This window comes from Ricinus communis, chromosome 6, assembly GCF_019578655.1.
Source record: "Ricinus communis isolate WT05 ecotype wild-type chromosome 6, ASM1957865v1, whole genome shotgun sequence".
NCBI classification, from domain to species: domain Eukaryota; kingdom Viridiplantae; phylum Streptophyta; class Magnoliopsida; order Malpighiales; family Euphorbiaceae; genus Ricinus; species Ricinus communis.
Window position 1 is genome coordinate 15,572,745 of NC_063261.1, and position 24,464 is coordinate 15,597,208.

At 33.5% G+C, this 24,464-nt stretch overlaps 1 protein-coding gene across 2 annotated transcripts in view; it reads left to right on the top strand.

Moving 5' to 3' along the window:
- Positions 1-1,436: 1,436 nt before the first annotated feature.
- LOC8287693 (UDP-glucose:glycoprotein glucosyltransferase) overlaps positions 1,437-24,464 on the top strand; it is a 31,538-nt gene continuing 8,510 nt past the window's right edge. The window contains exons 1-30 of one of the 2 annotated variants that reach the window (XM_015725611.2): positions 1,437-1,759; positions 2,889-3,338; positions 3,453-3,606; positions 4,554-4,725; positions 6,281-6,354; positions 8,576-8,672; positions 8,750-8,862; positions 8,991-9,106; positions 10,170-10,227; positions 12,907-13,059; positions 13,148-13,246; positions 13,342-13,506; positions 13,690-13,758; positions 14,503-14,591; positions 14,713-14,875; positions 15,221-15,355; positions 15,451-15,556; positions 15,654-15,748; positions 15,862-15,974; positions 16,089-16,299; positions 16,468-16,536; positions 16,689-16,834; positions 17,870-17,971; positions 18,888-19,035; positions 22,083-22,139; positions 22,213-22,343; positions 22,510-22,598; positions 22,734-23,086; positions 23,194-23,289; positions 23,408-23,472. In XM_015725611.2, the coding sequence (XP_015581097.2) occupies positions 1,599-1,759; positions 2,889-3,338; positions 3,453-3,606; positions 4,554-4,725; positions 6,281-6,354; positions 8,576-8,672; positions 8,750-8,862; positions 8,991-9,106; positions 10,170-10,227; positions 12,907-13,059; positions 13,148-13,246; positions 13,342-13,506; positions 13,690-13,758; positions 14,503-14,591; positions 14,713-14,875; positions 15,221-15,355; positions 15,451-15,556; positions 15,654-15,748; positions 15,862-15,974; positions 16,089-16,299; positions 16,468-16,536; positions 16,689-16,834; positions 17,870-17,971; positions 18,888-19,035; positions 22,083-22,139; positions 22,213-22,343; positions 22,510-22,598; positions 22,734-23,086; positions 23,194-23,289; positions 23,408-23,472 (4,049 nt within the window). In that variant the 5' untranslated portion in view covers positions 1,437-1,598. The remainder of the gene's footprint in view (positions 1,760-2,888; positions 3,339-3,452; positions 3,607-4,553; positions 4,726-6,280; positions 6,355-8,575; positions 8,673-8,749; positions 8,863-8,990; positions 9,107-10,169; positions 10,228-12,906; positions 13,060-13,147; positions 13,247-13,341; positions 13,507-13,689; positions 13,759-14,502; positions 14,592-14,712; positions 14,876-15,220; positions 15,356-15,450; positions 15,557-15,653; positions 15,749-15,861; positions 15,975-16,088; positions 16,300-16,467; positions 16,537-16,688; positions 16,835-17,869; positions 17,972-18,887; positions 19,036-22,082; positions 22,140-22,212; positions 22,344-22,509; positions 22,599-22,733; positions 23,087-23,193; positions 23,290-23,407; positions 23,473-24,464) is intronic. The other variant, XM_048375941.1, reaches the window with a different exon arrangement.

The following is a 24,464-nucleotide window of genomic DNA, read 5'->3' on the forward strand; positions in this document are numbered from 1 at the left end:
TAACAAATAAAGTATAACGAGTATGATATGAATTTGATGGTTTAATTGGAGAAAAATTGTAATATAATAATTTTATTTTTAAAAAATTATTCTCTTGATAAAAAAATAGTATTCATGCCGTGGGGTACAAAAATTTAAAACTGGTATGAATTTAATACAATAATAAAATAAAGTCTATTATTTTACATATAATATTATATAAAATAATATTTAAAATAAATGGAAAAGAATAAAGTAAATAATGAAAGTAAAAGAAAGTTTGAATTTGTGTGCATCTTAAGAGGTGAGAGAATCCTCCAACTCCATGAGGTATTGCAAATTGTTGATAAGCTCTCTGAAATATCTCAATGGAGCTTAGTGCAAGTAAAACCTTAAAATTATAAAGTATGTATAAATTGTTTACATCAATTATCCTTTAAAAGTTTTTTTGTATTTCTTTTTCTTAATATGACTCATAATATGAAATTATATTTTTTATTTTATTTTAATAAGAATAAACTAATTAATAATTAAAATTATTTTATAAAATTATTTTTATTTTCTTATAATGGTTATATTTTAAAGATATTTAGAATTCATTATGAAGGTTAACAAATAACAACTCTATGAAATAATATATATATATGAGTAGAAAAAGCTAAGAGGAAAGTGCGAGACCCGAGAAAGCTGTAAATCCCATCATAATTTTTTGTTTTTCTTTCGATATATGTATCCAGAAAAGGGACAACAATACATAAATAGTGTGAGGATTTATTATTATTGTGCTTATTATATAATAAATTTATTAATTATTGAGTTATTTCTTTCATTAAACATTCTTACAAATAGAGTTTTAAATTAATATATTTGATATAATTAAATAATATATTAATAATTTTAATTAAAAAATAATATATTAAATATATATGTAGTATTACTTTTATATATAACTAATACATCAACTGTTCTAACATAATCTCTATATTCATATATTAATAAAATTTTAAAATATTAAAAAATATTATTTGAAAATACTTAAAAGTACCTTAAAAATTGTTAATATCTTTTAAAATATAATAAATTGTATATATAATATTTATAGTATATTTTCTTATGAATTTAGTTATAATATTATTTATAATTAAATAATGACAATACAATAATATATCAGTAAATAAATAAATAAATAAATAAAATTATGCAATTTTTAGCCTGTGTACCTTGTGCCCGGTCCAAAACTTTTTCACTCTATGGCGTCGTTTCAGTTTTCACTCGCATTCCCTTCGAATCAACGCGAGATTCGTCAAAAACAGTCACAGCCTTTTCAAACGGTAAAAACACATCCAATCACAGTCCAACACATCATCCAATGACGTACCCATGGCGCCATCATTTTACCAAATTGCCCTAATCTTTTAATATAAAGACGAATAGAGCCGTTATAAGTTAGTCTTCTCTTTCGCTTCAAAGTCGTCTCCTCCTTCACTGATCTCTCCCACACACACTCTCTCCTTCGCCCAATTGATTAACTCTCTCTTTAACTTCACAATTGATCACTCACATCTCTTATATGTCAAATGCTGGATGATTAAAAGAACCTAAAATCTCTTTATAATCCAATGGGGACCCGTTTTAGATCCGGTTTTTGTGTTTTGATCATTGTTCTTTGTGTAAGCTTTTGTGGGCTTTTTTCTGTTCATGGAGAGAATAGAAGGCCTAAAAACGTTCAAGTTGCTATTAGGGCTAAGTGGGAAGGCACTCCTGTTCTATTGGAAGCTGGGTATGCTCCAATTTTGTTCTAAAGTTTGAATTTTTAAACTGGAATTTTATTGTTTATGGTTTTGATTATTTTTGATTAATTAGTTATCTGATTGATTGGTTCTGATAATTTGATGAATTTTGAATTGGGTTAGCGTCATTAGCTGTTTCAAGTATAGGATTAGTTGATATGAATTTCTTGTTGCGTGTAAAGATTTTGTTTTGTTTTTGTTCTGCTTGAAAAATTTATCAACTTTGTACAGTTTTAATGGTAGAAATTTCATTGACGAATGGGAAGTTGATTTATATAAGATAGAAAAATGGTTAAAATGAGAATAAATAATAGACTAATGTACTAACCGATCAATTTACCCAAAACATTGTCTCAATTGGGCTGTTCTTATTTATACTTTTAAGATCTTGTGATATATTTTATTTCACCTCATTCAAAGGAGTAGTTTGATGGGCATGAAGAGTTTTGGTCTGTAATTATTTTTGAATTTTAGGATTAGCATCTTTCTCCCTTTAATTTTGAATACTTTATATGTCATCAGTCCTTTTTAGACTCTTCATAAAGCCTTGCACATTTGTGATAAAATTTGAATACCCCTTTATTACACCATGGTATGTCTGTTCGTGTACTGTTGGCCAAGTTTCATCTTCTAGTTGGATATATGTTAACTGTGCTACAATATTTAGTTTTTGTGTATTCATTTTTTGCTTCGCATTTTGCAATATCCTGCTGTCGTTAATGAGTTCATTCCACATATATTAACAGAACTTAGTTAAGCCTGAATCAAAAACTAATTGGGAATTTTTAAAATATTAGACCTTTAACATTCTATTCATTCCTTTGACATTGTGATCTGACAAATTTGTCTCTGCACCAGACATTTTTGCTTATACTTTTGAAAAATATGAATGCTTTTCTTAAAGCCAAAAGTAGCTGCTTCATGAAAAAAATAGAAATATCCTTTATTTGTTTACATGTTTCCATTTGAAGTTTAGCTGTCTTTGAATGCCTGAATTTAACAAATCTACTCTCTTCTACTGTTTGCAACTACAGTAGTGTAGTTTTCTTTTAAAATTCTTTTCTTAAGCTTGTAGAATGTTCTGTCCGTAAATTAATGTAATTTTATTTCTTGCTGCAGTGAATTACTGTCAAAAGAACGGAGAGATCTTTATTGGGCATTCATTGAGGTTTGGCTTCAGGCAGAGAATGATGAACCTGATTCTTATACCGCTAAAAACTGTCTCAGAAGAATCATAAAACATGGAAACTCACTTTTAAGTGACCCATTGGCCTCACTGTTTGAGTTCTCTCTTATTCTGAGATCTGCATCCCCAAGATTGGTGCTTTACCGACAATTAGCGGAGGAGTCTCTTTCTTCTTTTCCATTTCTGGATGATAGTATTTCAGACAACGCTAGTGGAGGAATTACAGAAACAATTGCCAAAAATAAAATCAAAAGGTCGGATACTATGCTTGTTGGTGTGAATCCTAAGAGTCCTGGAGGGAAATGTTGTTGGGTGGATACTGGTGGAGCATTGTTCTTTGATGTTGCAGAGGTTCTACTATGGCTAAAGAATCCTGCTAAACTGTAAGTCTTCCTCAGACATTCTTTAATGTTTTAATTGTTTTATTTGAAATTGCTAGTCCATATTACAGTGTGCAATTCTCATAGTTTAAATTCTTTATTTTTCTTGGTTGCCAGTGCTGGAGATCCATTTCAACAGCCTGAGCTATTTGATTTTGATCATGTCCATTTCGATTCTCAAACTGGAAGTCCAGTTGCTATTCTGTATGGTGCTCTTGGAACTGATTGTTTTAGGGAATTTCATACCACGCTGGCTCAAGCTGCCAAGGAGGTAAGTTGCTAATGTTAAATAATATTTTTGCCTGCCTTTATTTATTTTCTCACCATTGCATTTTCTTGGGCATGAATGTAACTGATTGGTCTTGTTAAATTACTGCTTCCAAATAAAGGAGAACAAAAGTTTTCTTTTGTCATTTGGTTGTGGTTGCTTTTATAATTTCGAGAAGTGGCGTGGATAAGATTTTTTTCACAATTTACAGCCTATCCTTTTTCAATTATGTATATTTCAAAATATATAAGTTAGGCATTTGGTTTATATTGCAACACTGAACTTTTCCAATGAAGTAGGGGAATTTTCAAGACATATACATTGCGGCACAAGTTGATCTGACAGAAACTGCATCATAAATATATTTCTTTAAATGAACAAGCTTGTTACTGAGGTTGCTTTAACATTTAGTTATACAATAAAAATCATAGCTTGGGTAATTAATTGATATGTAGTTGTTCCTTAAGCCTAGGTTTTAGGTTCAGTCACAGAGAAGAATAAAGAGATCTGTTTTACCCAAATTCTGCATATAGAGTAGTGCTTTCCTTTTCTGGTGCACAAATTTCCCTGCAAATAGCTGGCTTATGCCTATGAGCTCACATTTTTAGATGGCTTTGGCTAGGAGAATCCTTATCTTCCTTTACTGACTGCTTAATATCTGCCATTTTTACTTATGAAATATCTAATAGTTTCTGATTCCCTGAAATCCAGGATTGTTCTAATACTGCAATATTTTGGTGCTATTAAACCTTTTGAGCTTCTGAGATTTAGCCAAGTATTTTTCAGGGGATACTTGAATCTTTGCATAATAAATACAATTCTTTTAAGTTGTCAAAGCATATTTTATTCTACATATGTAGTAGCATTTATCACCTGAAATTACATGATGCATGCATTCTTTTCTTTCTTATGATACTTACCTTTCTGAAAATTTGAATAAAAACTTCCAGGGAAAGGTAAAATATATTGTTAGACCTGTTTTACCATCTGGCTGTGAAGCAAAAGTTAGCCATTGTGGTGCTATTGGTTCTGAAGAATCTTTAAATTTGGGCGGTTATGGTGTGGAACTTGCACTGAAGAATATGGAATATAAGGCTATGGATGACAGTGCAATTAAGAAAGGTTAGAGTGCTGACCAATGCTGCATGCTTTTATTTGATTTCCTCCTCAACATTGTAACAGAAATTTCATTCTTTTTGAACCTAGCCAGTATCATCTCTTTTCTGCACAACTGAGTGTGCAGGCTTCCATTCCTTGTTTGCCGTTCATATAAAAGAATGTGCCAGCTTTCCGTATTAATTTGATAGGCAACTGCAATTTTACAATTTTTATCTATAGCTATATACCATGATATTCTTTAGTATTGATGTGGAAATTTATTTAAAATGAAAGTAGCCAAAGATAAAAAGGACATCCTACATGTAAACAGAAACAAGAAAAAAGTGCTCATGTCAAATTTAATTCTAAGATTCTAGAAGTTGATCTATACAGTCGTCCTTTTAGAAGTGGGGCTGCAAAACAAATTTTGAATTTATTTAAAAAAAGTTAATTGATCTGTTGTCCTCCATGCCTGCTATCTAGAATATCCTAATTGTGTATAATTTCACGCCTGCTATCTAGATCAATTATAAATAGGGACACAACTTTTATACAAGAAAAGTAGCTATGCCTATGAAAATGACCCTGTGTATGATTGATTAAAGCAATTGTGTGGTAAATGATCTATCATTTTTCCATTCTTATACTCGCAAATACAAATAAATCACAAATTCAATATTCTTTATCAAAACTTTTAGCTAAAAGAAACAATCCTGGAACCACTATCTATATTTAAAAAATTAATCAATCATTTTCTATCCTGTTAAATGTATAGAATACCAGAAAAGAAGAATATTTTGTGATCATGCCTTTGGTTATTATAAGCAATCATAGAATGAAGCGGAGTTTCCTTTGGATGTATATTAGAGTATCATTGGCTGTAAGAATTTTATTTTTCTATCATCAAAACATTCTGAAAAACAGTTTGCAATGAACCCTCTTGTCATCTTCTAACTCATTCTTGGATAGGCTGCTATATAGTTGCCATAGTATTAGTGTTGCTAACTTTTTAGCGCAAAGGTTTCCTTTTTTCCTTGAGTTGTCATTGACAATTAAAATAAATCTCTATTCTAGAATAAACTCCACACATATCTTTGAATGCACCTTGCATTAGAATATAGTACCTAATCAACACCCATGTATGAACTGCCACCTTGGTTCTCTAGATAATGCCTGAAAACTTGTATGCTTTCACCTTTTATACTTTTGTCACCCATCAAAAACCTTCATGCTCTTCTGCATACCCTCATGTTGCCACATGCCTAGACCTATTAAGAATTTTGAATTTGCATTTTCCAGATTTGTTGATATTATGTGGATACCTTTGGATATTTCCTTTGAAATAATTGAACCTAAATTCTTTGGCAATGAAGGATAAAGATACTTGTGAAATATTTGGCAATGAAAGATAAGCACGTTTGCTGGATATTTGTCAATTATCATTCTGTTATGGTTAAAATTTTAATAAACCTTTCATGGGTGGCTGGTGTTTTTTAGTACAAACATACTACCCATAGTCATGTTTTTTTTTTTAGTACAAAACCTCTGTTCGTTAAATGCAATGAGTTTTGAGTTGCAGGTGTCACTCTAGAAGATCCACGAACTGAAGATCTTACCCAAGAAGTTAGAGGGTTCATTTTCTCCAAATTACTGGTTTGTCATCCTTAAAAAGTTACTTTTATTTTATTATTGAATATGTTTTTCTTATTTAGTTGTATTTTTATTACATGCATTACATGTTTGTGGACCATTAATCTCTTCGTCTTCTTTATTATTCAAAACCTGGATTTGTCCTTGAACTATGAGAGTTTTTGGCATTGGGTCCTTAATATTATTTGTGCATTAAGTCATCATCATGGACTATTAATTCTGTTATATTAATTTTTTCCATAGCTATTAAACGTGTGGAATCATTAGAAAAGAGAATTGTGAAATAGCATGATTGCATGGAATTATTAGAAAAGAGAAAATTGCTAACTATAACCAATACATTGGGACATTCTGAACAACTTCATGCCAGTAAGAACCTAATTGCAAAATGAAGTCAGAGAAGAACCTATCATCAGTTCAAAGACGTTAAGCCTTAATCACCGATGAGGGAATAATCTCCTACAATTTCCAATCTAAGGTTGGATGATGATCATGAGATAGTTAAAATTACTAAATCATGAGCATCCAAAATGAATACTTATGAGATAAAAACTTAGCTAGAAGAGAAGCTTCAGGTAAAAATGATAGTGAGGATCTTCATCAATTTCCGTATCAATCTATTTTTCATTCTTCTTTAGAAAATCTCAAATTTTCATATTGTGGCTGGTAGCATGGTGGAAATAGACTTAAATTCCTATCTTAGTAAGAAGTTGATAGACCCACATGAGCTCACAAGTGATACGAGCCATTCTCGATATTTTGACTCTGCACTAGATTGAGCAATTATTTTCCTTTTCCACTCCACAAAATCTGATTACCCCACCAGATACACAACATCCAGTGGTGGATACAATCTATAGTAGAGTCTGCCTAGTCTTTGTCAGACAATCCCTCTCTATTGTTATGCTTGTGATTACTTTATAGGATTCCTTTTCCATAAGCACTTTTAAGATATTCCAAGATGTGTAGACAGGGTCGTAATGAAAAGTTCTCAAACCAGACATAAGTTGACTGACTATGCTAATTGAAAAGGTGATATCAAGACGAGTCACTATGAGATTGTTCAACTTGGCAATTAATCTTCTATACCTTTTAGGATTATCCATCAATTCTTCACCATCTAAATCTAATAAATTTCATCATTCTTAGCCATCAGGGCATTGCATGGTTTTGCCTCTTGCATTCCTATCTTGGAGAGTAAGTCTAGGGCATACTTTTGTTGCATTGAGCAACCTTATCCCTAGAAAATAATTAAGAGGTCCAAAATTTTTGTCTAAAAATGATCTTGAAGAAACAATACCCGTACTATCACTTCTAGTAATCCCAATATCATCAACATACACAACCTGTAACATGCAATCAAAGTCTAGCACCAACGAAACATAGAGTGGCCATATGTACTTCTTTGTAAACCACAATCTAAACCAACCCAACTGAAGCATCAAACCAATACCAAGGAGATTGTTTTAGGTTATGTAATGATCTTTTAAGCTTACATACTTTACTATAACCTATTATAACCTTAAGTTATACACAACATACTCAACCTGTAACATACAATCAAAGTCTAGCACCAACGAAACATAGAGTGGCCATATGTACTTCTTTGTAAACCACAATCTAAACCAACCCAACTGAAGCATCAAACCAATACCAAGGAGATTGTTTTAGGTTATATAATGATCTTTTAAGCTTACAGACTTTACTATAACCTATTATAACCTTAAGTTATACACAACATCCTAAACATCTTTTACACGATAATTGTGATTTAAAGTCAAAAACTATAGAGACTTTCAATAAAAATAAAATGGTTCTTACGGATTGAAAAGCATAAGTTGATTTTATGCTTTAGGAAATTTTTTAATAAAGTTTTCTAGGAGAGCGAGTAAGATGATGTCTTGAACTTACGCGCTTAATGTTGCCTGGTTCTCTACATTACCTAGACTACCCCGTCCTTATGTTAGGAATAATTTTTTTTCTTCTACAATTACTTAGTTATAGTTTTAGATATTACAATGTATTTGAAATACTTCATAAGATCTTGTTTTACAATTTCCTCAAAATAGTTCTCCTTTCTCTTTTATCCTCCTAGAAAAATGTTTTTCGAAAGTCAATGCTATGTTTATGCTAAATATCAACGAAGAAAACTTTTTAATGTGTTAAAGTAACTGATATCAATCAATAAGGAATTTTGTTGTTTCTTTTATGTTTTTATATGTAGGAGCGTAAACCTGAGCTTACATCTGAGATCATGGCTTTCCGAGACTATCTACTTTCATCAACAATATCCGATACGCTTGATGTTTGGGAGCTAAAGGGTACCTGCAATTTAAGGTTTTATCCCTTAATGGTTTAGACAAGTGGCATGTTATCTAACATTTTTCCTTTTCAACAGATTTAGGACATCAAACAGCACAAAGAATAGTTCATGCCTCTGATCCTCTGCAGTCAATGCAGGAAATCAACCAAAATTTTCCTAGCATAGTTTCATACTTGTCTCGCATGAAGGTATATTATCATGTTGGACGCACTTGCAATGAAAAGTAATGGAATTAATTATCGATTTTACTTTACAGAAGCTCTATTTTGTTTGTTGTATGTTCTGATGAAACTGCTTGAATGATGATATTTTGCAGCTCAATGATTCAATTAAAGATGAAATAACAGCAAACCAGCGGATGATTCCCCCGGGCAAGTCGTTAATGGCTCTGAATGGTGCTTTAATCAATGTTGAGGATATTGACCTTTATCTGTATGCTTCTTCTCTCATAAGATGTTCTCCTCTCCTTTCTTTGTGAAGATCATACTAGTTATGATTGTATCAAATTGCTTATTTATTCCATCTAAATCTAAATTCCGGGAGCTGTCATTGCTGAAAATTATACATGAATGCTTTTATTAACTACTGCAATTTTACAAAATTCAGTACTGGGCTTCTCGAAGTCTAAAACCATGAGCTATTTGAATTTTTATTTTTCCTTTTATAAAGGAGCTTCTATATTAGTTCCACAGTTAATGAAACATGCTCTCTTATGGTTTCATGGAAATTAATATCAGTAAAATATTCTCTTTCTGATTGTCTTTCTTGGCCTCTATTCTCATCTGCATGTCTAATTATTAGTCAACAAATAGTTATACATGCAGGTGCTGCACTTCAATGCCCATGATGCAGGTTAAATTGCTTTTTCTTTTCTTTTCTTTTTTTTTAATGGGTAATACTTCTCATAATTGTAAAGGAAGGGAGAAAGTGAAATAGGATGAAGTTGCTAATTATAAGTAACACATGTCGGTCACTGACATTTTTCTGGAATTCCTTCATTGGAAATTAAGGTTAACATAACATAGGAATCAGCCTTGCATTATGGAGACGATTAGTCATATTATACCATCTAAATTTTATTTTTGGTTCTCTTTTAGCAAACCTTCAGATTTAATGTGCATCACCTTTATAGATTCATCTTTAAAATAGGTTGTGCCTAGAGAAAGGATGCTTTGTGTAGATTAATAACTGGCTTAATACAAGTTAGAAACTTAGAAAGATAAAGATAAACTCTGTGAGGCAATGACAACAGCTCAGTTGGTTTTCTTGAATCAAACCAGCACTAGTAAGTTGGATTGCGTGGCCTCTAAAAAGGTATACTAGATCCGAGTCAGACCACTCTATCAGCAAATTTATTTTGTTTCACTACCATGTACATTCTAACTATCATTTTATATATTGCTTGGCATTAACATTTTTCTTTGACTGTCATTTGAATTTATTCAGTAACATTACTTGGTATGTTGTAACTAATTTTGATATCGCTTTCTTTTAGGTTGATAGACATGGTCCAACAGGAGCTTTTATTGGCTGATCAATTTTCCAAAATGAAGGTAAATGGTGCTAAATTCTCTTTGTAGTTACCTAGAGAAGAGATGTAGAAAGAGTAGAGAAGACAGTGAAAGGAGTTAGTTGAAAATTGAAAGAAAAAAAAAGAAAGGAAACGGTCAATCAAATTTCAATTTAGATCTACTCAGTTCTTTCTTAATAACAGACTAGGATGCCCTTACTGTTCAAAATAGGAGATAAACGAAAAACATAATCGAAATAGACAAAATGTCTATAATTTTTTCAAATTATTTTGTTGACAGTTCTAATGCTTAACTCAACTGATTCTCAGTCATAATCTAGTTTGGTTAGCTATCTTTGAGGATTTTTTTCCTCTATCTTCACAATGGTCTAACACCATTTTGATATTCATTATTGCAGCCCCAATTTTGCTTTGCTAATATATGCTAGTCAGTTTTAGATATTGAATTTGACGGGAAAATATCCTCATATATATAATTTCCCCAAATAAAAATTTTTAAGTTGTTAAATGATCCTAAACATTAGTCCTTCACTTCACGAAATAGATGCTTAGAACCTGATTGATATATAAAGCAATTTATTTTTTGTTCACATATATCTCTAAATGCATTCTGCCAAATATGGGCAAATACAAGGAGATTAATGAAGCTAGATAGTGGGGAATTTGTATAATTAATATAGATGATTTTTATGTTTTCTTTTAATATATATAAATGTCATAGTTTTCCTTAAATTAGCAAAGTAATACTTGTTAAAACATGAAATATGCAGATGTTGTACAAATTACTACTACTTATCTTTTCTAACAACTAAGAGAGAAAAGCCTAAAACTCCTATATTAAGTGTTGTGGATGTTTTGGCATGGAAAATGTTGATAATGATGAAATCAAATATTATTTACATATTCATGTCAGAAAGATCCTACAGATTGATAGTGAATAATAATTGGCTTTTATCAGATCGATAGTGAATAATAATTGGCTTTTATCCTTAAAAAGCTAAGGGAGAATAGCCTAAAACTTTTGCACTTGTCATTGTGGATGTTTGGCATGGTAAATATTGATGAAATCAAATATTACTTGCCTAGTACTTCTTCTTCAGGAAAAAATGCTACTAACTGATTGCAAATAACTGTAGTTGGTTACCTTATGAGGTTCTAAGATGGCTCTAGTGTTGGTGTTCAGGTATGGAAGATCCAAGTTATTTGCCCATTTACAATTAAGCAATTTGTCTTGATTGTTGTTATGTATTTTTTCTCTAATTCCTTTTTCAATCAATTACTGCATGAATTAATTACCCACAAATAGAGGCAGTGTGGGGCCTGTCCACATGGACTGAAAGTCAACCCCTGGGTGTTAGTAGTAACACATTTAGGCTCTTATAATACACCAAATCAAGAATTTCTTTCTAATGTGAGATAGGGACAAACTCCCCCAAACTCCCCCACTCAAAGCTCTAACATCCTCGTCAGGCAAAACATGGATTCTAGCAGTGGCTCATACGGATTCTAGAGATGGCTGACATTGATTTCCCATGGGTAGCACTTAGTTCTATAATTGGGCTATTTGTAAAGCCTAAACTTGCATTAATTATTGACCCAACAACTAGAAGCATTGGGCCTGCCCACATGGCCCAAAGTCAACCCCGTATACTAGTAGCAACTCTTTTAGGCTCTTATAAACATATTAAATTGACAATTTCTTCCCAATGTGGGAAAAGGGTATTACAAGAAGAATGATGAATTTTTATTAAACACACCTTGGAGGGATCATATATTTTATATAAGTACGTAGTTTAATAGAATCTTTAATATGGATGAGAAAAGATTCAGAAAGACTATTTCACTTCATCCTCAGCAACAAACTGGAAATGACTTATGGTAAGAGGAATTTCAATTAGGATAACACCAATTAAATTGAATCCTCTTTAGCTGAAAATTTGAAGTGTATGCCAGATATAACATCTCTTCACAGTTTCTAAGTCATTTACAAGGAGTGATTTGTTTTTATGGTGCTGAGCCAGGCCTTGGCAAAGCTTATTTGCTTTTTTTTTTTTTATGCGTTTCTTCCTTTTCCTCTTTTTCTACTCATTATTCGGCATAAAAACACTTTTGTTTCCAACTTTTCATATGCATGATGTGAATTCATTTGAATTGAAATACAATCTCCATGGAACATTTTCCTTGCCTTTTCGTTTAGTGAAGTATGTCTGTGATAGGTTTTTGATGTCTGTGGATTCAAAATAGAAAATTTTGGACCCATGGCCAGTTATAATGATTTCTGAAGTTGCATATCCAACATATGTTGCTATATACAATTGGTGGTGTTCTCTCAATGAATAAGCCATTACTTCTCTGAAAGAGCTGTTAAAATATTTAACTATGTGAGACTGAATAAAAATTTCATTCGAATTTAGTTTAAAGTCATATTTTATGTCTCCCAAACCATTGGAATTGATCTCTATTCAGTCATGCATGCATTAGAAGTTAATACATTTGTTGAGTTTCTCAAATTGTTTCCTGTCTTTGTTTTCTAATGGTTTTCTTTTTTTGTGAATTATAATTAGTTCTCCACTTTTTTCTCCATTCAGATGTGTATTTTTCCGAGTAATTTAAGTTAATCTATCACAGTGGACTGTGGTTCTTAATTTGAATTTGAAAATTATTGTGAATTATTAAAGAGTTGGTGCTGCTAATGTTTTAGGTTCCTCACAGCACAATTCGGAAACTCTTGTCAACAATGTCCCCTCCTGAGTCAAATATGTTCCGTGTTGATTTTAGATCAACTCATGTCCATTATCTCAACAACTTGGAGGAAGATGCTATGTATAAGCAATGGCGAAGCAATATAAATGAGGTTTTTGTTTCCTCTGCAAATTCTTTGTTTTGAGAATATGATGGTAGTCTAGAATCTATGAAAGTATTGCTTATAACTTTTTGTATAGATTTTGATGCCTGTCTTCCCTGGACAACTACGCTACATCCGCAAGAACCTGTTCCATGCAGTATATGTGCTAGATCCAGCCACTAGTTGTGGTCTTGAGGCAAGTGATTTCTTTTCTCCTTTTACCAATAACTACCCTCTCAATCCTGTCACTTCTGCCAATATTTGGTAATGTTTATTGTTGTGAGCCTGCAGTCTGTTGATATGATTATCTCCTTGTATGAGAACAATTATCCAGTGAGATTTGGGTTGATGTTATATTCTTCAAAGTTTATCAAGAAAATTGAAGTTAGTGGTGGCGACCTCCATTTATCTTCCATAGAGGATAACAGTCAAACTGAGGAGGATTTATCCAGCTTGGTATTTACTTACTTCTGTTTCATTTTCCCTCCATCTCTATATTCTCCTTCTTTTCCATTGTGATCCATTTGCTCTCATTCTTGCTTCTGTGCTGTCTGCTCATCAGGCTACTTTCTTGTTCATCTCTTTGATTGCGGACTCCTGTGGAGCTTACGAGTTTTGATTGCATCCATTTGTTTGCAGATCATACGTCTTTTCATTTATATTAAGGAAAACTACGGGATGAAAACAGCTTTCCAGTTTTTGAGTAATGTAAGAGTTTGCTTCCAGTCTTTGGCATGTATTTATTTATTTTTAATGCTTCTTGAGAAAAAATGTTACTTGATTAAAAGACAAGCAGATAAACTTTTTGTTCAGTACTGGAGGATCAATTCGCCTTGGAATTGAGGTTTAAGGTTTGCTTTACTGATAAAGGAAAAGAGATATAACAATGAAAAGACTTGAGTCCTAATGTCTGCACTATTTGGGAAATTGGTTTTTCAGTATTCTTGGAAACTTTTGATGATAACTAGTGGAAGGAAATACTAATGACTGGAAAGGATGAGTTAGTTCTTTTTATGTCAATATGATGAATAGGGGTCAGTCTTCACTATTCACTGTAATGATGTAAATGTGGCTGCCCATGTTATATGCATTAGTTTGAGTAGAGAGCGAATGTGTGTAAGCCCAGTCAAACATGACTGGGAGGCTGCTATGTCATTGCAAAATCTGAAATTTTGGGACTAGTTCCAGATTATCTCTCTTGGGACCCCCTAATCAAGGTATAAAATGGAGTAATGGACCATATACAGTTGGTATATGAACATGATTTTATAGTAGCATATCCTTGTTTTCTCTTAATTTCTGATCATTTATATTAGCGGCTACCAGCCATTTTAAATTGTTTTCCTTCCACACCCTCCCTTCTCCCCCAAGCTAGCTTTTGTTGCTTTATATTCATTCAATAAAACTTTGAGTTTTCTAAAACATACATTATTCAATATATACATGTGGCAGGTAAATAGATTACGTGTGGAGTCGGCAGAGTCTGTAGATGATGCTCCTGAGATGCATAATGTGGAAGGTGGATTTGTAGAAGCAATTTTGTAAGTTGCTTAAGGGTTGTTACTAGCATTCTGCTTTAGAATTCATCATTGATTGTGTTTCTTTTGCCTTTAATCCGTGGTATGACCTTTTTAAGAAATGTTCGCATTTTCCTTTATGTAGGTCAAAAGTGAAATCTCCACCGCAAGATATATTACTAAAGCTGGAAAAGGAGAAGGAATTTAAGGAGTTGTCACAAGAAAGCTCCGTGGCTGTTTTTAAGCTGGGTTTGTACAAGCTGCAGTGTTGCCTCCTGATGAATGGTCTTGTTTCTGATTCTAGAGAGGTAATGCTCATTCTCTTCTACTACACGTCCTTTGTTGCTGAGCTGTTAGTTTGTAGTTTTTGGTAGCATGTAAATTCTGTCCCGATCCTGTTACCACTTCTATAATGTTAGTTTAAAGTTCAGTTATTTATGAGGTACAGTCTGTTGGGATGAGTCAAATTTTTCTTTAAAGGACATAAAGTATGATATTCATTATCATGGGTTTATGGCCTTTCATAGGTAGATCTGTACTTGTTTAAAGACTTTTAGTGGAATGTCATTGTGGTACTGTTCTTTTTTTTTTTTATCTCTGTTGTAAGACCCTTTTCCCTGCTCAATAAAAATACTTGGCTTGACTTTGCTCAGGAGGCTCTTATGATTGCCATGAATGACGAGCTTCCAAGAATACAAGAACAAGTTTATTATGGACACATAAATTCTCGTACTGATATCTTGGACAAATTTCTGTCGGAAAGCAGTATTAGTCGCTATAATCCTCAAGTAAATCATCCAAATCTTTTGTTGCTTTATTGTATCTTTTCCAATGTTTTCAGTAATATTCTATGTGCAACGTTTATCATTTTCATGCTATGCAGATCATTGCGGAGGGGAAGGGGAAACCCAGGTTTATTTCCCTGAGTTCGTCAGTTCTTGATGGGGAATCTGTAATTCATGATATTAGCTACCTGCATTCTTCTGAAAGTAAGCAGAATTATTTTGAGAACAGCAGTGTTATGCTGACATTTTCTTTTATGTCATTGACATAAATTCCTTTACATATTATTCAACTATTGCACAGCTGTAGATGATCTGAAGCCTGTAACTCAGCTTCTTGTTGTTGACCTCACATCACTGAGGGGAATAAAGTTGCTTCATGAAGGAATTCTCTATCTGGTTATTTTCAAGATTAAGATCCTATATCATTTTTGTCACTGCTAGATCTTTGCTGGCAGCCAATTTTACTGCCATGCCATTGATGTTCTTGTGATGTTCGCATTATGATGCAGATTCGAGGGTCTAAAGTTGCTCGCTTGGGAGTTCTTTTCAGCGCCAGTCGAGATGCAGATTTACCTAGTCTCCTTATCGCGAAGGTTTTTGAAATTACTGTGTCATCTTACAGGTTTGTGAAGTTCTGTAATGTTGATCTTGTTTTTGTGGAAACTCTTTTGACCGCATGAATTAAGCATTTGCTTGATGCTTATCATTTTGTTGCTTCATTTACGGTGTCTTGCAGTCATAAGAAAAATGTGCTGCACTTTTTGGAACAGCTATGCTCATTTTATGAGCAGAGTGGCGTCCATGCATCTTCTCTAACAGATGAAAGTTCTCAAGCATTTATAGAAAAGGTTTATGAGCTGGCTGATGCAAATGAGTTATCACAGAAGGCCTACAAATCTGCTCTTACTGAATTTTCCATTGATGCAATGAAAAGACATTTGGATAAGGTATATGGCTATGATTGTTGCAGTAATGAATATAATCCTAGCTTGTTATAACTTCGTTCTAAGTTCTTTTTTTTTTCTTAAATTTTGAATTGGAGTTGTTGCAAGTTGGTTCATTATAATAGCTATGGTCAATCAATTGACTGGTTGAATGTTGATAATGATATACAGGTTATAAAATTGTTGTACAGGCAATTAGGGCTTGAGGCTGGTGTGAGTGCAATTATTACCAATGGAAGGGTTAGTCTCGATCTAGCTCTGCCAAACAATAAGCATGTCTAATTTTATAGGATTAAAATGTTAGTTGTGGTATCAAATTATAAATTTGATGCAACTGCATTCATATTCATATATTGTCTGTGTTTTAACATTCTAATTCTGACACTGGATAGGTGACAATTCTGAATGATGTTGGGACCTTTTTAAGCCATGATCTAAATCTTTTAGAATCTGTGGAATTCAAGCAAAGGATAAAGCACATAGTGGAAATTATTGAAGAAGTCCATTGGCAGGACATAGACCCCGACATGCTTACAAGGTTTACTTTCCGGTCCTTGCTCTTTCTTCCCCAGATATCAACACTCAGGATCCCATTTCTCTTTTCAAGCTCTTTTACACAACTGTTTTCAGCAAGCAATGTTGGAGAATATAATCTGAAATGACATGGGAAATATACAAGATATAAAGTGACATATAGGTGTAGATTGGGCCTAGCACAATCCAATTGGTCTTGTGTAAAATGGGTTTTAACCCTGCTTATATGGCCGCTGATACAATATTTGGCCCAACACTGACTCTTGAATAATTACATGTTAGTAAAGCTGAAGAGGGCCCCACGAGCGACAATCCAAGGTCGTATGTACCTCGGATGAATCCAAGCTCGTATTTGAAGATATGGACTCTAGATTCGTTTGTTGACCTAGGGCTTTATGAGTAGGTTACCGTCCATGTCTGGACATGTGCTTAAGGAATTAAGCTGGGATAAATCTAATAAAACCAAAATTTTCATCATTTAAACTTGTCCCATTGCCTATCCTATACTAATTCAAATAATGTCAGTGGAAATTATTTAGCACATTTTAGGGTGTCGTAGTAACTGTTCCACAGTTATTTTCTACCAAAAGATTTCCTAGTCAGTTGCTCTCTTAGTTGGGATAATATTTCAGAGAGACAAATTCACTGTTTCGCACTCTAATTTCCTCTGGTCTAGTGTCATTCTATATTCTTTTCCTAGTAAATCTAGCGTGGTTAATTTTTTATTGTCTTTCAAACAGTTGTCCTGTTATATCTGTAGAAATCGAAGGAGCAGATAAGAAATGGGGTGACTATAAAAACCAATATGGTGTTTATTAATGCCATCCCCCCAATCAGATGGCTTGCTGCTAATACCTAGAGTTTGTCCCTTATGGTTATTGCTGTATTATTACAGAGGATTTATTTAGTCTTGAAAAAAATTTAATTTGTTTAGAAGTTCTTAATTTATCTCATTTAGTTTCTTGGTATTTTGGAGAAACATCTCATCTTTTTATGTAGAATGGAAAACTTAATTTCATTTTATTGTTATAACATGCAGCAAATTTGTTAGCGACATTGTTATGACTGTCTCATCTGCAATGGCATTGCGGGATCGAAGTTCTGAAAGTGCTCGTTTTGAGATTTTGAATGCTGATTATAGGTAAGAAGTTGAACAAGTCAAACCGATCATTTTATTTTTTGTTCCTTCTCTTTTAGAGGTGATAAAATATGAATGCTAGTTTTACTTTTTGGAGCTATTTGAATGACAATAGTGGTAGGTGTAAAAGGACCCCAGAGTGCTGTATGCATATGATACATGACCTTTCTCATGCTCCAATATTATAGGATATCAACTCTACAACTTTTGTTAATATACATGACTTTTCTCATGCTCCAATATTATAGGATATCAACTCTACAACTTTTGTTAATATTGAATAAATCAATTGCAAAAAAGAAGATATTGTTATGCATGGTTTCTCATCCTTGACTTGTGTATTTAATGCTAGATGACAGTATTCCTTCCTTTTCCTAAATCTTGTAAAGACTGAAGATGATATCTTTCTCTTATTTTACATTGTAGCATTGAGCAAAAAGAGAACACATTCAAGCTACTATATTTGTTATTGTGAATCTATGTCAAGCACCCACATTCAAGCTACTATATTTGTTATTGTGAATCTATGTTAAGCACCCCATTTGCCCCATTATCTGCCTATGAAAGAAATTTTATTAGCACACAGCTTAGGACTTCATCGTGGTTCTTACCATGCTTAACTGATCTCGACCTTTTTCATACATTTTTAATCTATTAATTATCTTTTCTTTCTACAGTCTATAGGGTGCGAATTTTGGTTTATTTTGTTGCATGATGGATGTGCTTTGTTATTTTCCTGGGCTCACTGGAGTTGACTTCTCTTGTTTCTGTTTCTACAATTTATTGTTTTAAATTATGGTAAAAAATTATTGTTGGTGATGCTACTTATTGTTTATCTATGTTCATTTAATTTGGCATCTCTCATTTTTTTTAACAATTTATTGACTTTAAATCTGATCTTTCTACTGTTTTGTTGCAGTGCTGTTATCCTAGAAAATGAGAATTCTAGTGTTCACATTGATGCTGTGGTTGATCCTTTAAGCCCAGTTGGTCAGCACGTGGCTTCACTGCTTAAAGTTCTAAGGCAGTACATTCAACCAAGCATGAGAATTGTACTTAACCCAATGGTGAGTCAAAATTTCTAGCGTCCTACTCCCACTTTATGTGTTATGTTCATTTGTCCTTTATTTCAATGGGTGAATTATGCCACCTATTGGGATCCTTGTACCTATGAACTCGGGATTTCCGATGGATCTTTATTCTGGACAAGCTTCATCTTGGTATACATCAAGATACAGAACTAAAGATATGATCAAGAGATAAAGTGTTATTGCCATGATGCCTAACCTAACCATAGCCAAAGCCTTTTCTCCGTGGCTGTACCTTATAAGTTGTGTTTGGTTTTAAGTTGGATTTGGACCATCCATTGATTTTGACCTCAAAAACTGAAATTTTAGGTCAAACCAAAGTAGGTTGCTTGATAAAGTTGTCCTTCTCAACCTCAGCGTTTGTATCACTTGGTGCTCAGGTTGTTTTGGATCTGGAATGTCCAGATATTGAATGGCTTGGATTGGGCTAATGACTGGATTTCAAAATGGATCAAGATTGGATTTGGACACACTGTTGAGTTTTGACTTATGAAATGGAAATCTCAAGTCAGACTTGGGCCGCAAATAAAGTTAACTTTCCCAAACACCATTCAGGTTGTTGTCTATATCGAGTTGTAATATGATAAGAACCAACACGGTAAGTCTCTAGCACTTGATGGTTCTTTTATATTCTGAGAATATGCAGGTTTGGATGAGACAAGCTCGAGTAATGTCGTTTCAGATTTGAGTTGACTTGGGGTTTGGATTGTGTCCATGTTTTGGATTAGACTTGCATATTGGGATTGGTTGCAAAATGGAATTTTATGCGGGATTTGGCCTACACTTTCTTGATGTTTTCAAGTGGAACTAGGCAGCAGAGAAAGTCCAACTTTTTTTTTTGTTTTTTTTTTTTAATGGAGAAATTGCAGGTTCAAGTCCGGAAAGCTTGGCTGAGATCTTTTGGCTTTCATGCTGTTTTAAGTTGGGGTTATTTCTGGTTCGAGTTCTTTTCTTGTGTGGATTGTAGGGCTCAGTTGCAAAATGTATTTTGGTTCACACATTCGGACCACCATTGAGTTTTGACTTACAAAATTGAAATTTCAGGTTGATTCAGACTACTAGGTTGCAGATACTCTCGACTTCCCTATACGACATTGGAGTTGGTATATACTTCGATAAGTTTTTAGCTGTAATAGTTCTGTTCTATATGGAGAAATTTGCAGGTTTACATTAGACGAGCTTGGATCAGGTTGTTTTTGGTTATATGGAGAAATTTGCAGGTTTAGATTAGACGAGCTTGGATCAGGTTGTTTTTGGTTAGGCTTAATTCAGATTCAAATCATTTCGGATTTGGATAATTTTGGCTTCGAGTACATCCAGGTTTTCATGCATCTCAGATTTGCCTATTAGATTTGTTGCAAAATGGATTCTGGGAAAGATTCTGAGTTTTGACTTACAAAACTGTAATTTTAGGTTGAGTTCTATGTCGCTGATGTAGTCATCCTCCCTAAGCACCATTCACGTTGGTAACTATTTCGATATGTTTTAACTTCCAGGATTCTTTATGGAGATATTGGCAGGCATAATGCAGGCAAGCTCAATTCAAGTCATTTCATCTTCAGATCATCTCAGATTCAAGTTGTTTTGAGTTTGGATTCTCTGAAATTTGGACAGCTTGGATGTTCCTATTGGGTTTGGTTGTACAGTGGATTATGGATTGAATTTGAATCACCCATTGAGTTTAACTTAGAATATCGAAATTTCACGTTGTTTATGATCAATGCCTAATAGGAGATTGCTTGCTACAATGACTAACATAACAAAAGTCGAAGCCTTTATCCTTTGTCGTGGCGTTCTTGATTCTTTTGTTGTGGAGAAATATGCAAGAATCAATCAGCAGGTTGTTTTGTTTCAATTGTAGGGCATTTCAGATTCATGATACTTGGGGACCATCCAGGTCTGGAACTACATTTGTCTATTGGTTTGGTTGCCAAATGAAATTTGGATTGGATTTGGGCCATCTGTTGGCCTGTAAGCTGAATATCTAGCCTAACTAAAAAGTCCTTTTATCACTAGAAAACAATTGAATCAAATTAGTTACTTGTTGCCTAAATAAGCTGGTAACACTTTTGCCCTTGATGGTTTTTTGTTATGTAGCAAGATTAGGTTCATATAAGAAGGGCTCTGGTCAGGTTGTTCCAGCTTTATATTATTCTGGGTCTAGGTAATTTGTGCTTCAGGAGGCTGGCTTAGATTGCCTGATGGATTGAATTGCAATGGATTATGGATTGGATTCGGACCTATCATTGAGTCTGACTTGTAAAATAATTGTTCAGGTTAAGTCTGGATTCCCATTAAAAAGGGAAAAAAAAAGAGGAAGAAGTAAAAAAAAAAAATTCGAACTAGGAATTTCTAATGAATCTCTATTTTTGTTGGACAAGACTCGAGGTATTTATTTTGTTGTATGAATATCATAATTTTTGACCTTGATGGTTATTGTTGTTATGGTATTAGGGGCTGCAGTTTGCAAGATAGATTTCTGATTTGGTTTGAACTGTCTGTTTAGTTTGACATCAATTTGTGATTTTGAGTCTGACGAAATGATACTATATATATATATATATATATATATATATTCCCGAAAAGAAAAAAGTATGTTTCATATCAGACCATCTAACGAATTTTGCGTCTATTTGCAAGGAAATGCTGAAGAATGAGATTTTCCGCTCAGGTGTGAGTGTGTGTATATATATAAATTATATTCATATATATTTGGTTGAATGATTTGAACCAGATTGTCCATTCCAGGCCCATATTTTGGTGGAACTAACACCATGATATGATCCGTTTTAAATTTTTGTGTGCTTGGATCGTGTATAAAACTTCCTGTGTATTCTTTTACAATTTTTCCCTGTCATTTTTCTAGATTTAGGCTGGTTTGAATTTTTTTTCTGATGAAAGATGTTGCAAGTATTTTCATTTAATAATGTTACATTCAAGGACGACAGTCTAGATGCCTTTACTTGTGCATATTTCGTTCAGCACCTGCTTTTTGAAGAACTAACAAGTTCTATTTTTACTGGCAGAGTTCTCTTGTTGATCTTCCATTGAAGAATTTCTACAGATATGTAGTACCAACAATGGTATAAATTTGACTTTGTAAACACTTGTTTTGGTTTTCATGCCTGTTATCTTAGTTGTGCCATGACCTTTCAGGATGACTTCAGCAGTACTGATCACACAATAAACGGACCTAAAGCCTTCTTTGCTAATATGCCACTATCAAAAACTCTTACCATGAATCTTGATGTTCCTGAGCCATGGCTTGTTGAACCTGTTATTGCTGTGTATGTTCCTCCCCTCATCAAATGCATTCTGAATACTTGTTATATGCTATCTATACTTTTATGCTGTAATATGCTAATGTTTGGAGATTAATTTCTGTGTTGGAAATATTCCCATTTTGCCATTATGGCTTATAGTTGTTCTTCTTGCTTGTGCCAAATATTCCAGCCACGACTTGGATAACATTTTGCTTGAGAACTTAGGCGACACAAGAACATTGCAAGCAATTTTTGAACTTGAAGCTCTTGTCCTTACTGGTGAGATTTTGTTTCTTGGAATAAGAGTGTTATAAAAATCTTATCATAAGTAAAGGAAAGACAATTCCTATGTTCCTGATTCAACCAAGTGGGTTTCACCAATTTGGTTTCTTATTAAGCTTCCATTTAATCTAGGTCATTGTTCTGAGAAAGATCAAGAACCTCCCCGAGGTCTTCAGCTGATCCTTGGAACTAAGGGCGCACCGCACTTGGTTGATACTATTGTGATGGCCAATTTGGGTTATTGGCAAATGAAAGTCTCTCCTGGAGTATGGTACCTTCAACTGGCGCCTGGTCGAAGCTCTGAGCTTTATGTTCTGAAGGAGGACGGCGCTGAAAGTCTTGACAAGCTCTTATCAAAACGTATTACTATAAATGATTTCCGGGGCAAAGTAGTTCATTTGGAAGTGGCAAAGAAAAAGGGCATGGAGCATGAGAAATTGCTGGTTCCTAGTGATGATGATAACCATATGCATAGGAATAAAAAAGTGGGTTCTTAAAGTTATTGTTGTATATAGCTGATCCACGACATACTTGGTCAAATAATTAAGTTAAGATGTGTGATTTTACAAATTGTCTTTTCAAATTTATTCAGGGAACGCATAATAGCTGGAACTCTAACCTTTTGAAATGGGCTTCGGGTTTTATTGGTGGTAATGGACTAGCTAAGAAGAATGAGAACGTTTTAGTGGTGAGTTTTCTTTTATTTTCTGTTATGCTCTTCCCATTAACAATGAATCCAGTTATTATTGTTTGGAGTTGTATTTTTCTTGCTGTGCTCTTAGAATACTTTGACATTTTCCCCTCAGGAGCATGCCAAGGGCAGCCGTCGAGGAAAGCCAATTAATATTTTTTCTATTGCTTCTGGACATCTGTAAGTGTGCCTTTTCATATCTTCATTTGCATTTCTATTTAAAGAGAAAGAAACTAAAAAGCTAAAACAAGCAAACTATAGGTTAGGAACTATATAGTGGAATTCTTTAAGTGCCTTTTCCTATCTCATTATTAATCATTTGCATTTCTATTTGAAAACTTAAACTGATATTAAGGATGAGAAGAAATTTGTATGTATTATATTTCATTCATCAATGATTTTTATCTGTATATACACAAGCTACATTTCTAATATAGGAATTCAAATCAAATAATGATTCCTAATCAAATCCCTAATTATTCTCCTATTTTGTATAGTTGTACATTCCTAATTAATATATAATAACTTTAACACTCTCCATCTAGTTGGAACATAAATGTTGATTATGCCCAACTTGTTATAAAGATAATTAACCCTAACCTCATTTAGGGCCTTTGTGAAGATATTTCCCAACCATTCTCCTGTTTTCACATATCTTGTAGAACTCGATCCCTGCTAAATCTTTCACGAATCAATATGTCTAGTTCGTTCATAAAATATTGGATTAGATGCGATATGAAGTGCAACTTAGTTGTCATACTATAACTTAGCCAGTATTGAAATCTTAAGACCCATTTCAGTGAGGAGCTGACATATCCACATTATCTCACACACGTTCATTGGCCGGGGCCCTGTATTCTGATTTCTCACTTGAACATGGGAATGTTTTACTTCTGATTTCTCACTCGAAGTAGATCTTGGTCTTCCTTGCACGATGCCCAATCAACATTTAAGAAAAATTCAATCATAATATGACCATGATTGCTATACAGGATTCCTCACCCAAGTGCTCTTTTCAAATAGCACAAAATTTGCTCTACAGCTTTCCAGTGATTGACAATCGGAGAAGACATATATTGACTTACCACATTGACATAATAGGTAATATCTGGACGAGTCATAATAAGGTAGTTTAACTTCCCAGCTAATCTTCTATATCTCTCAACATCTTC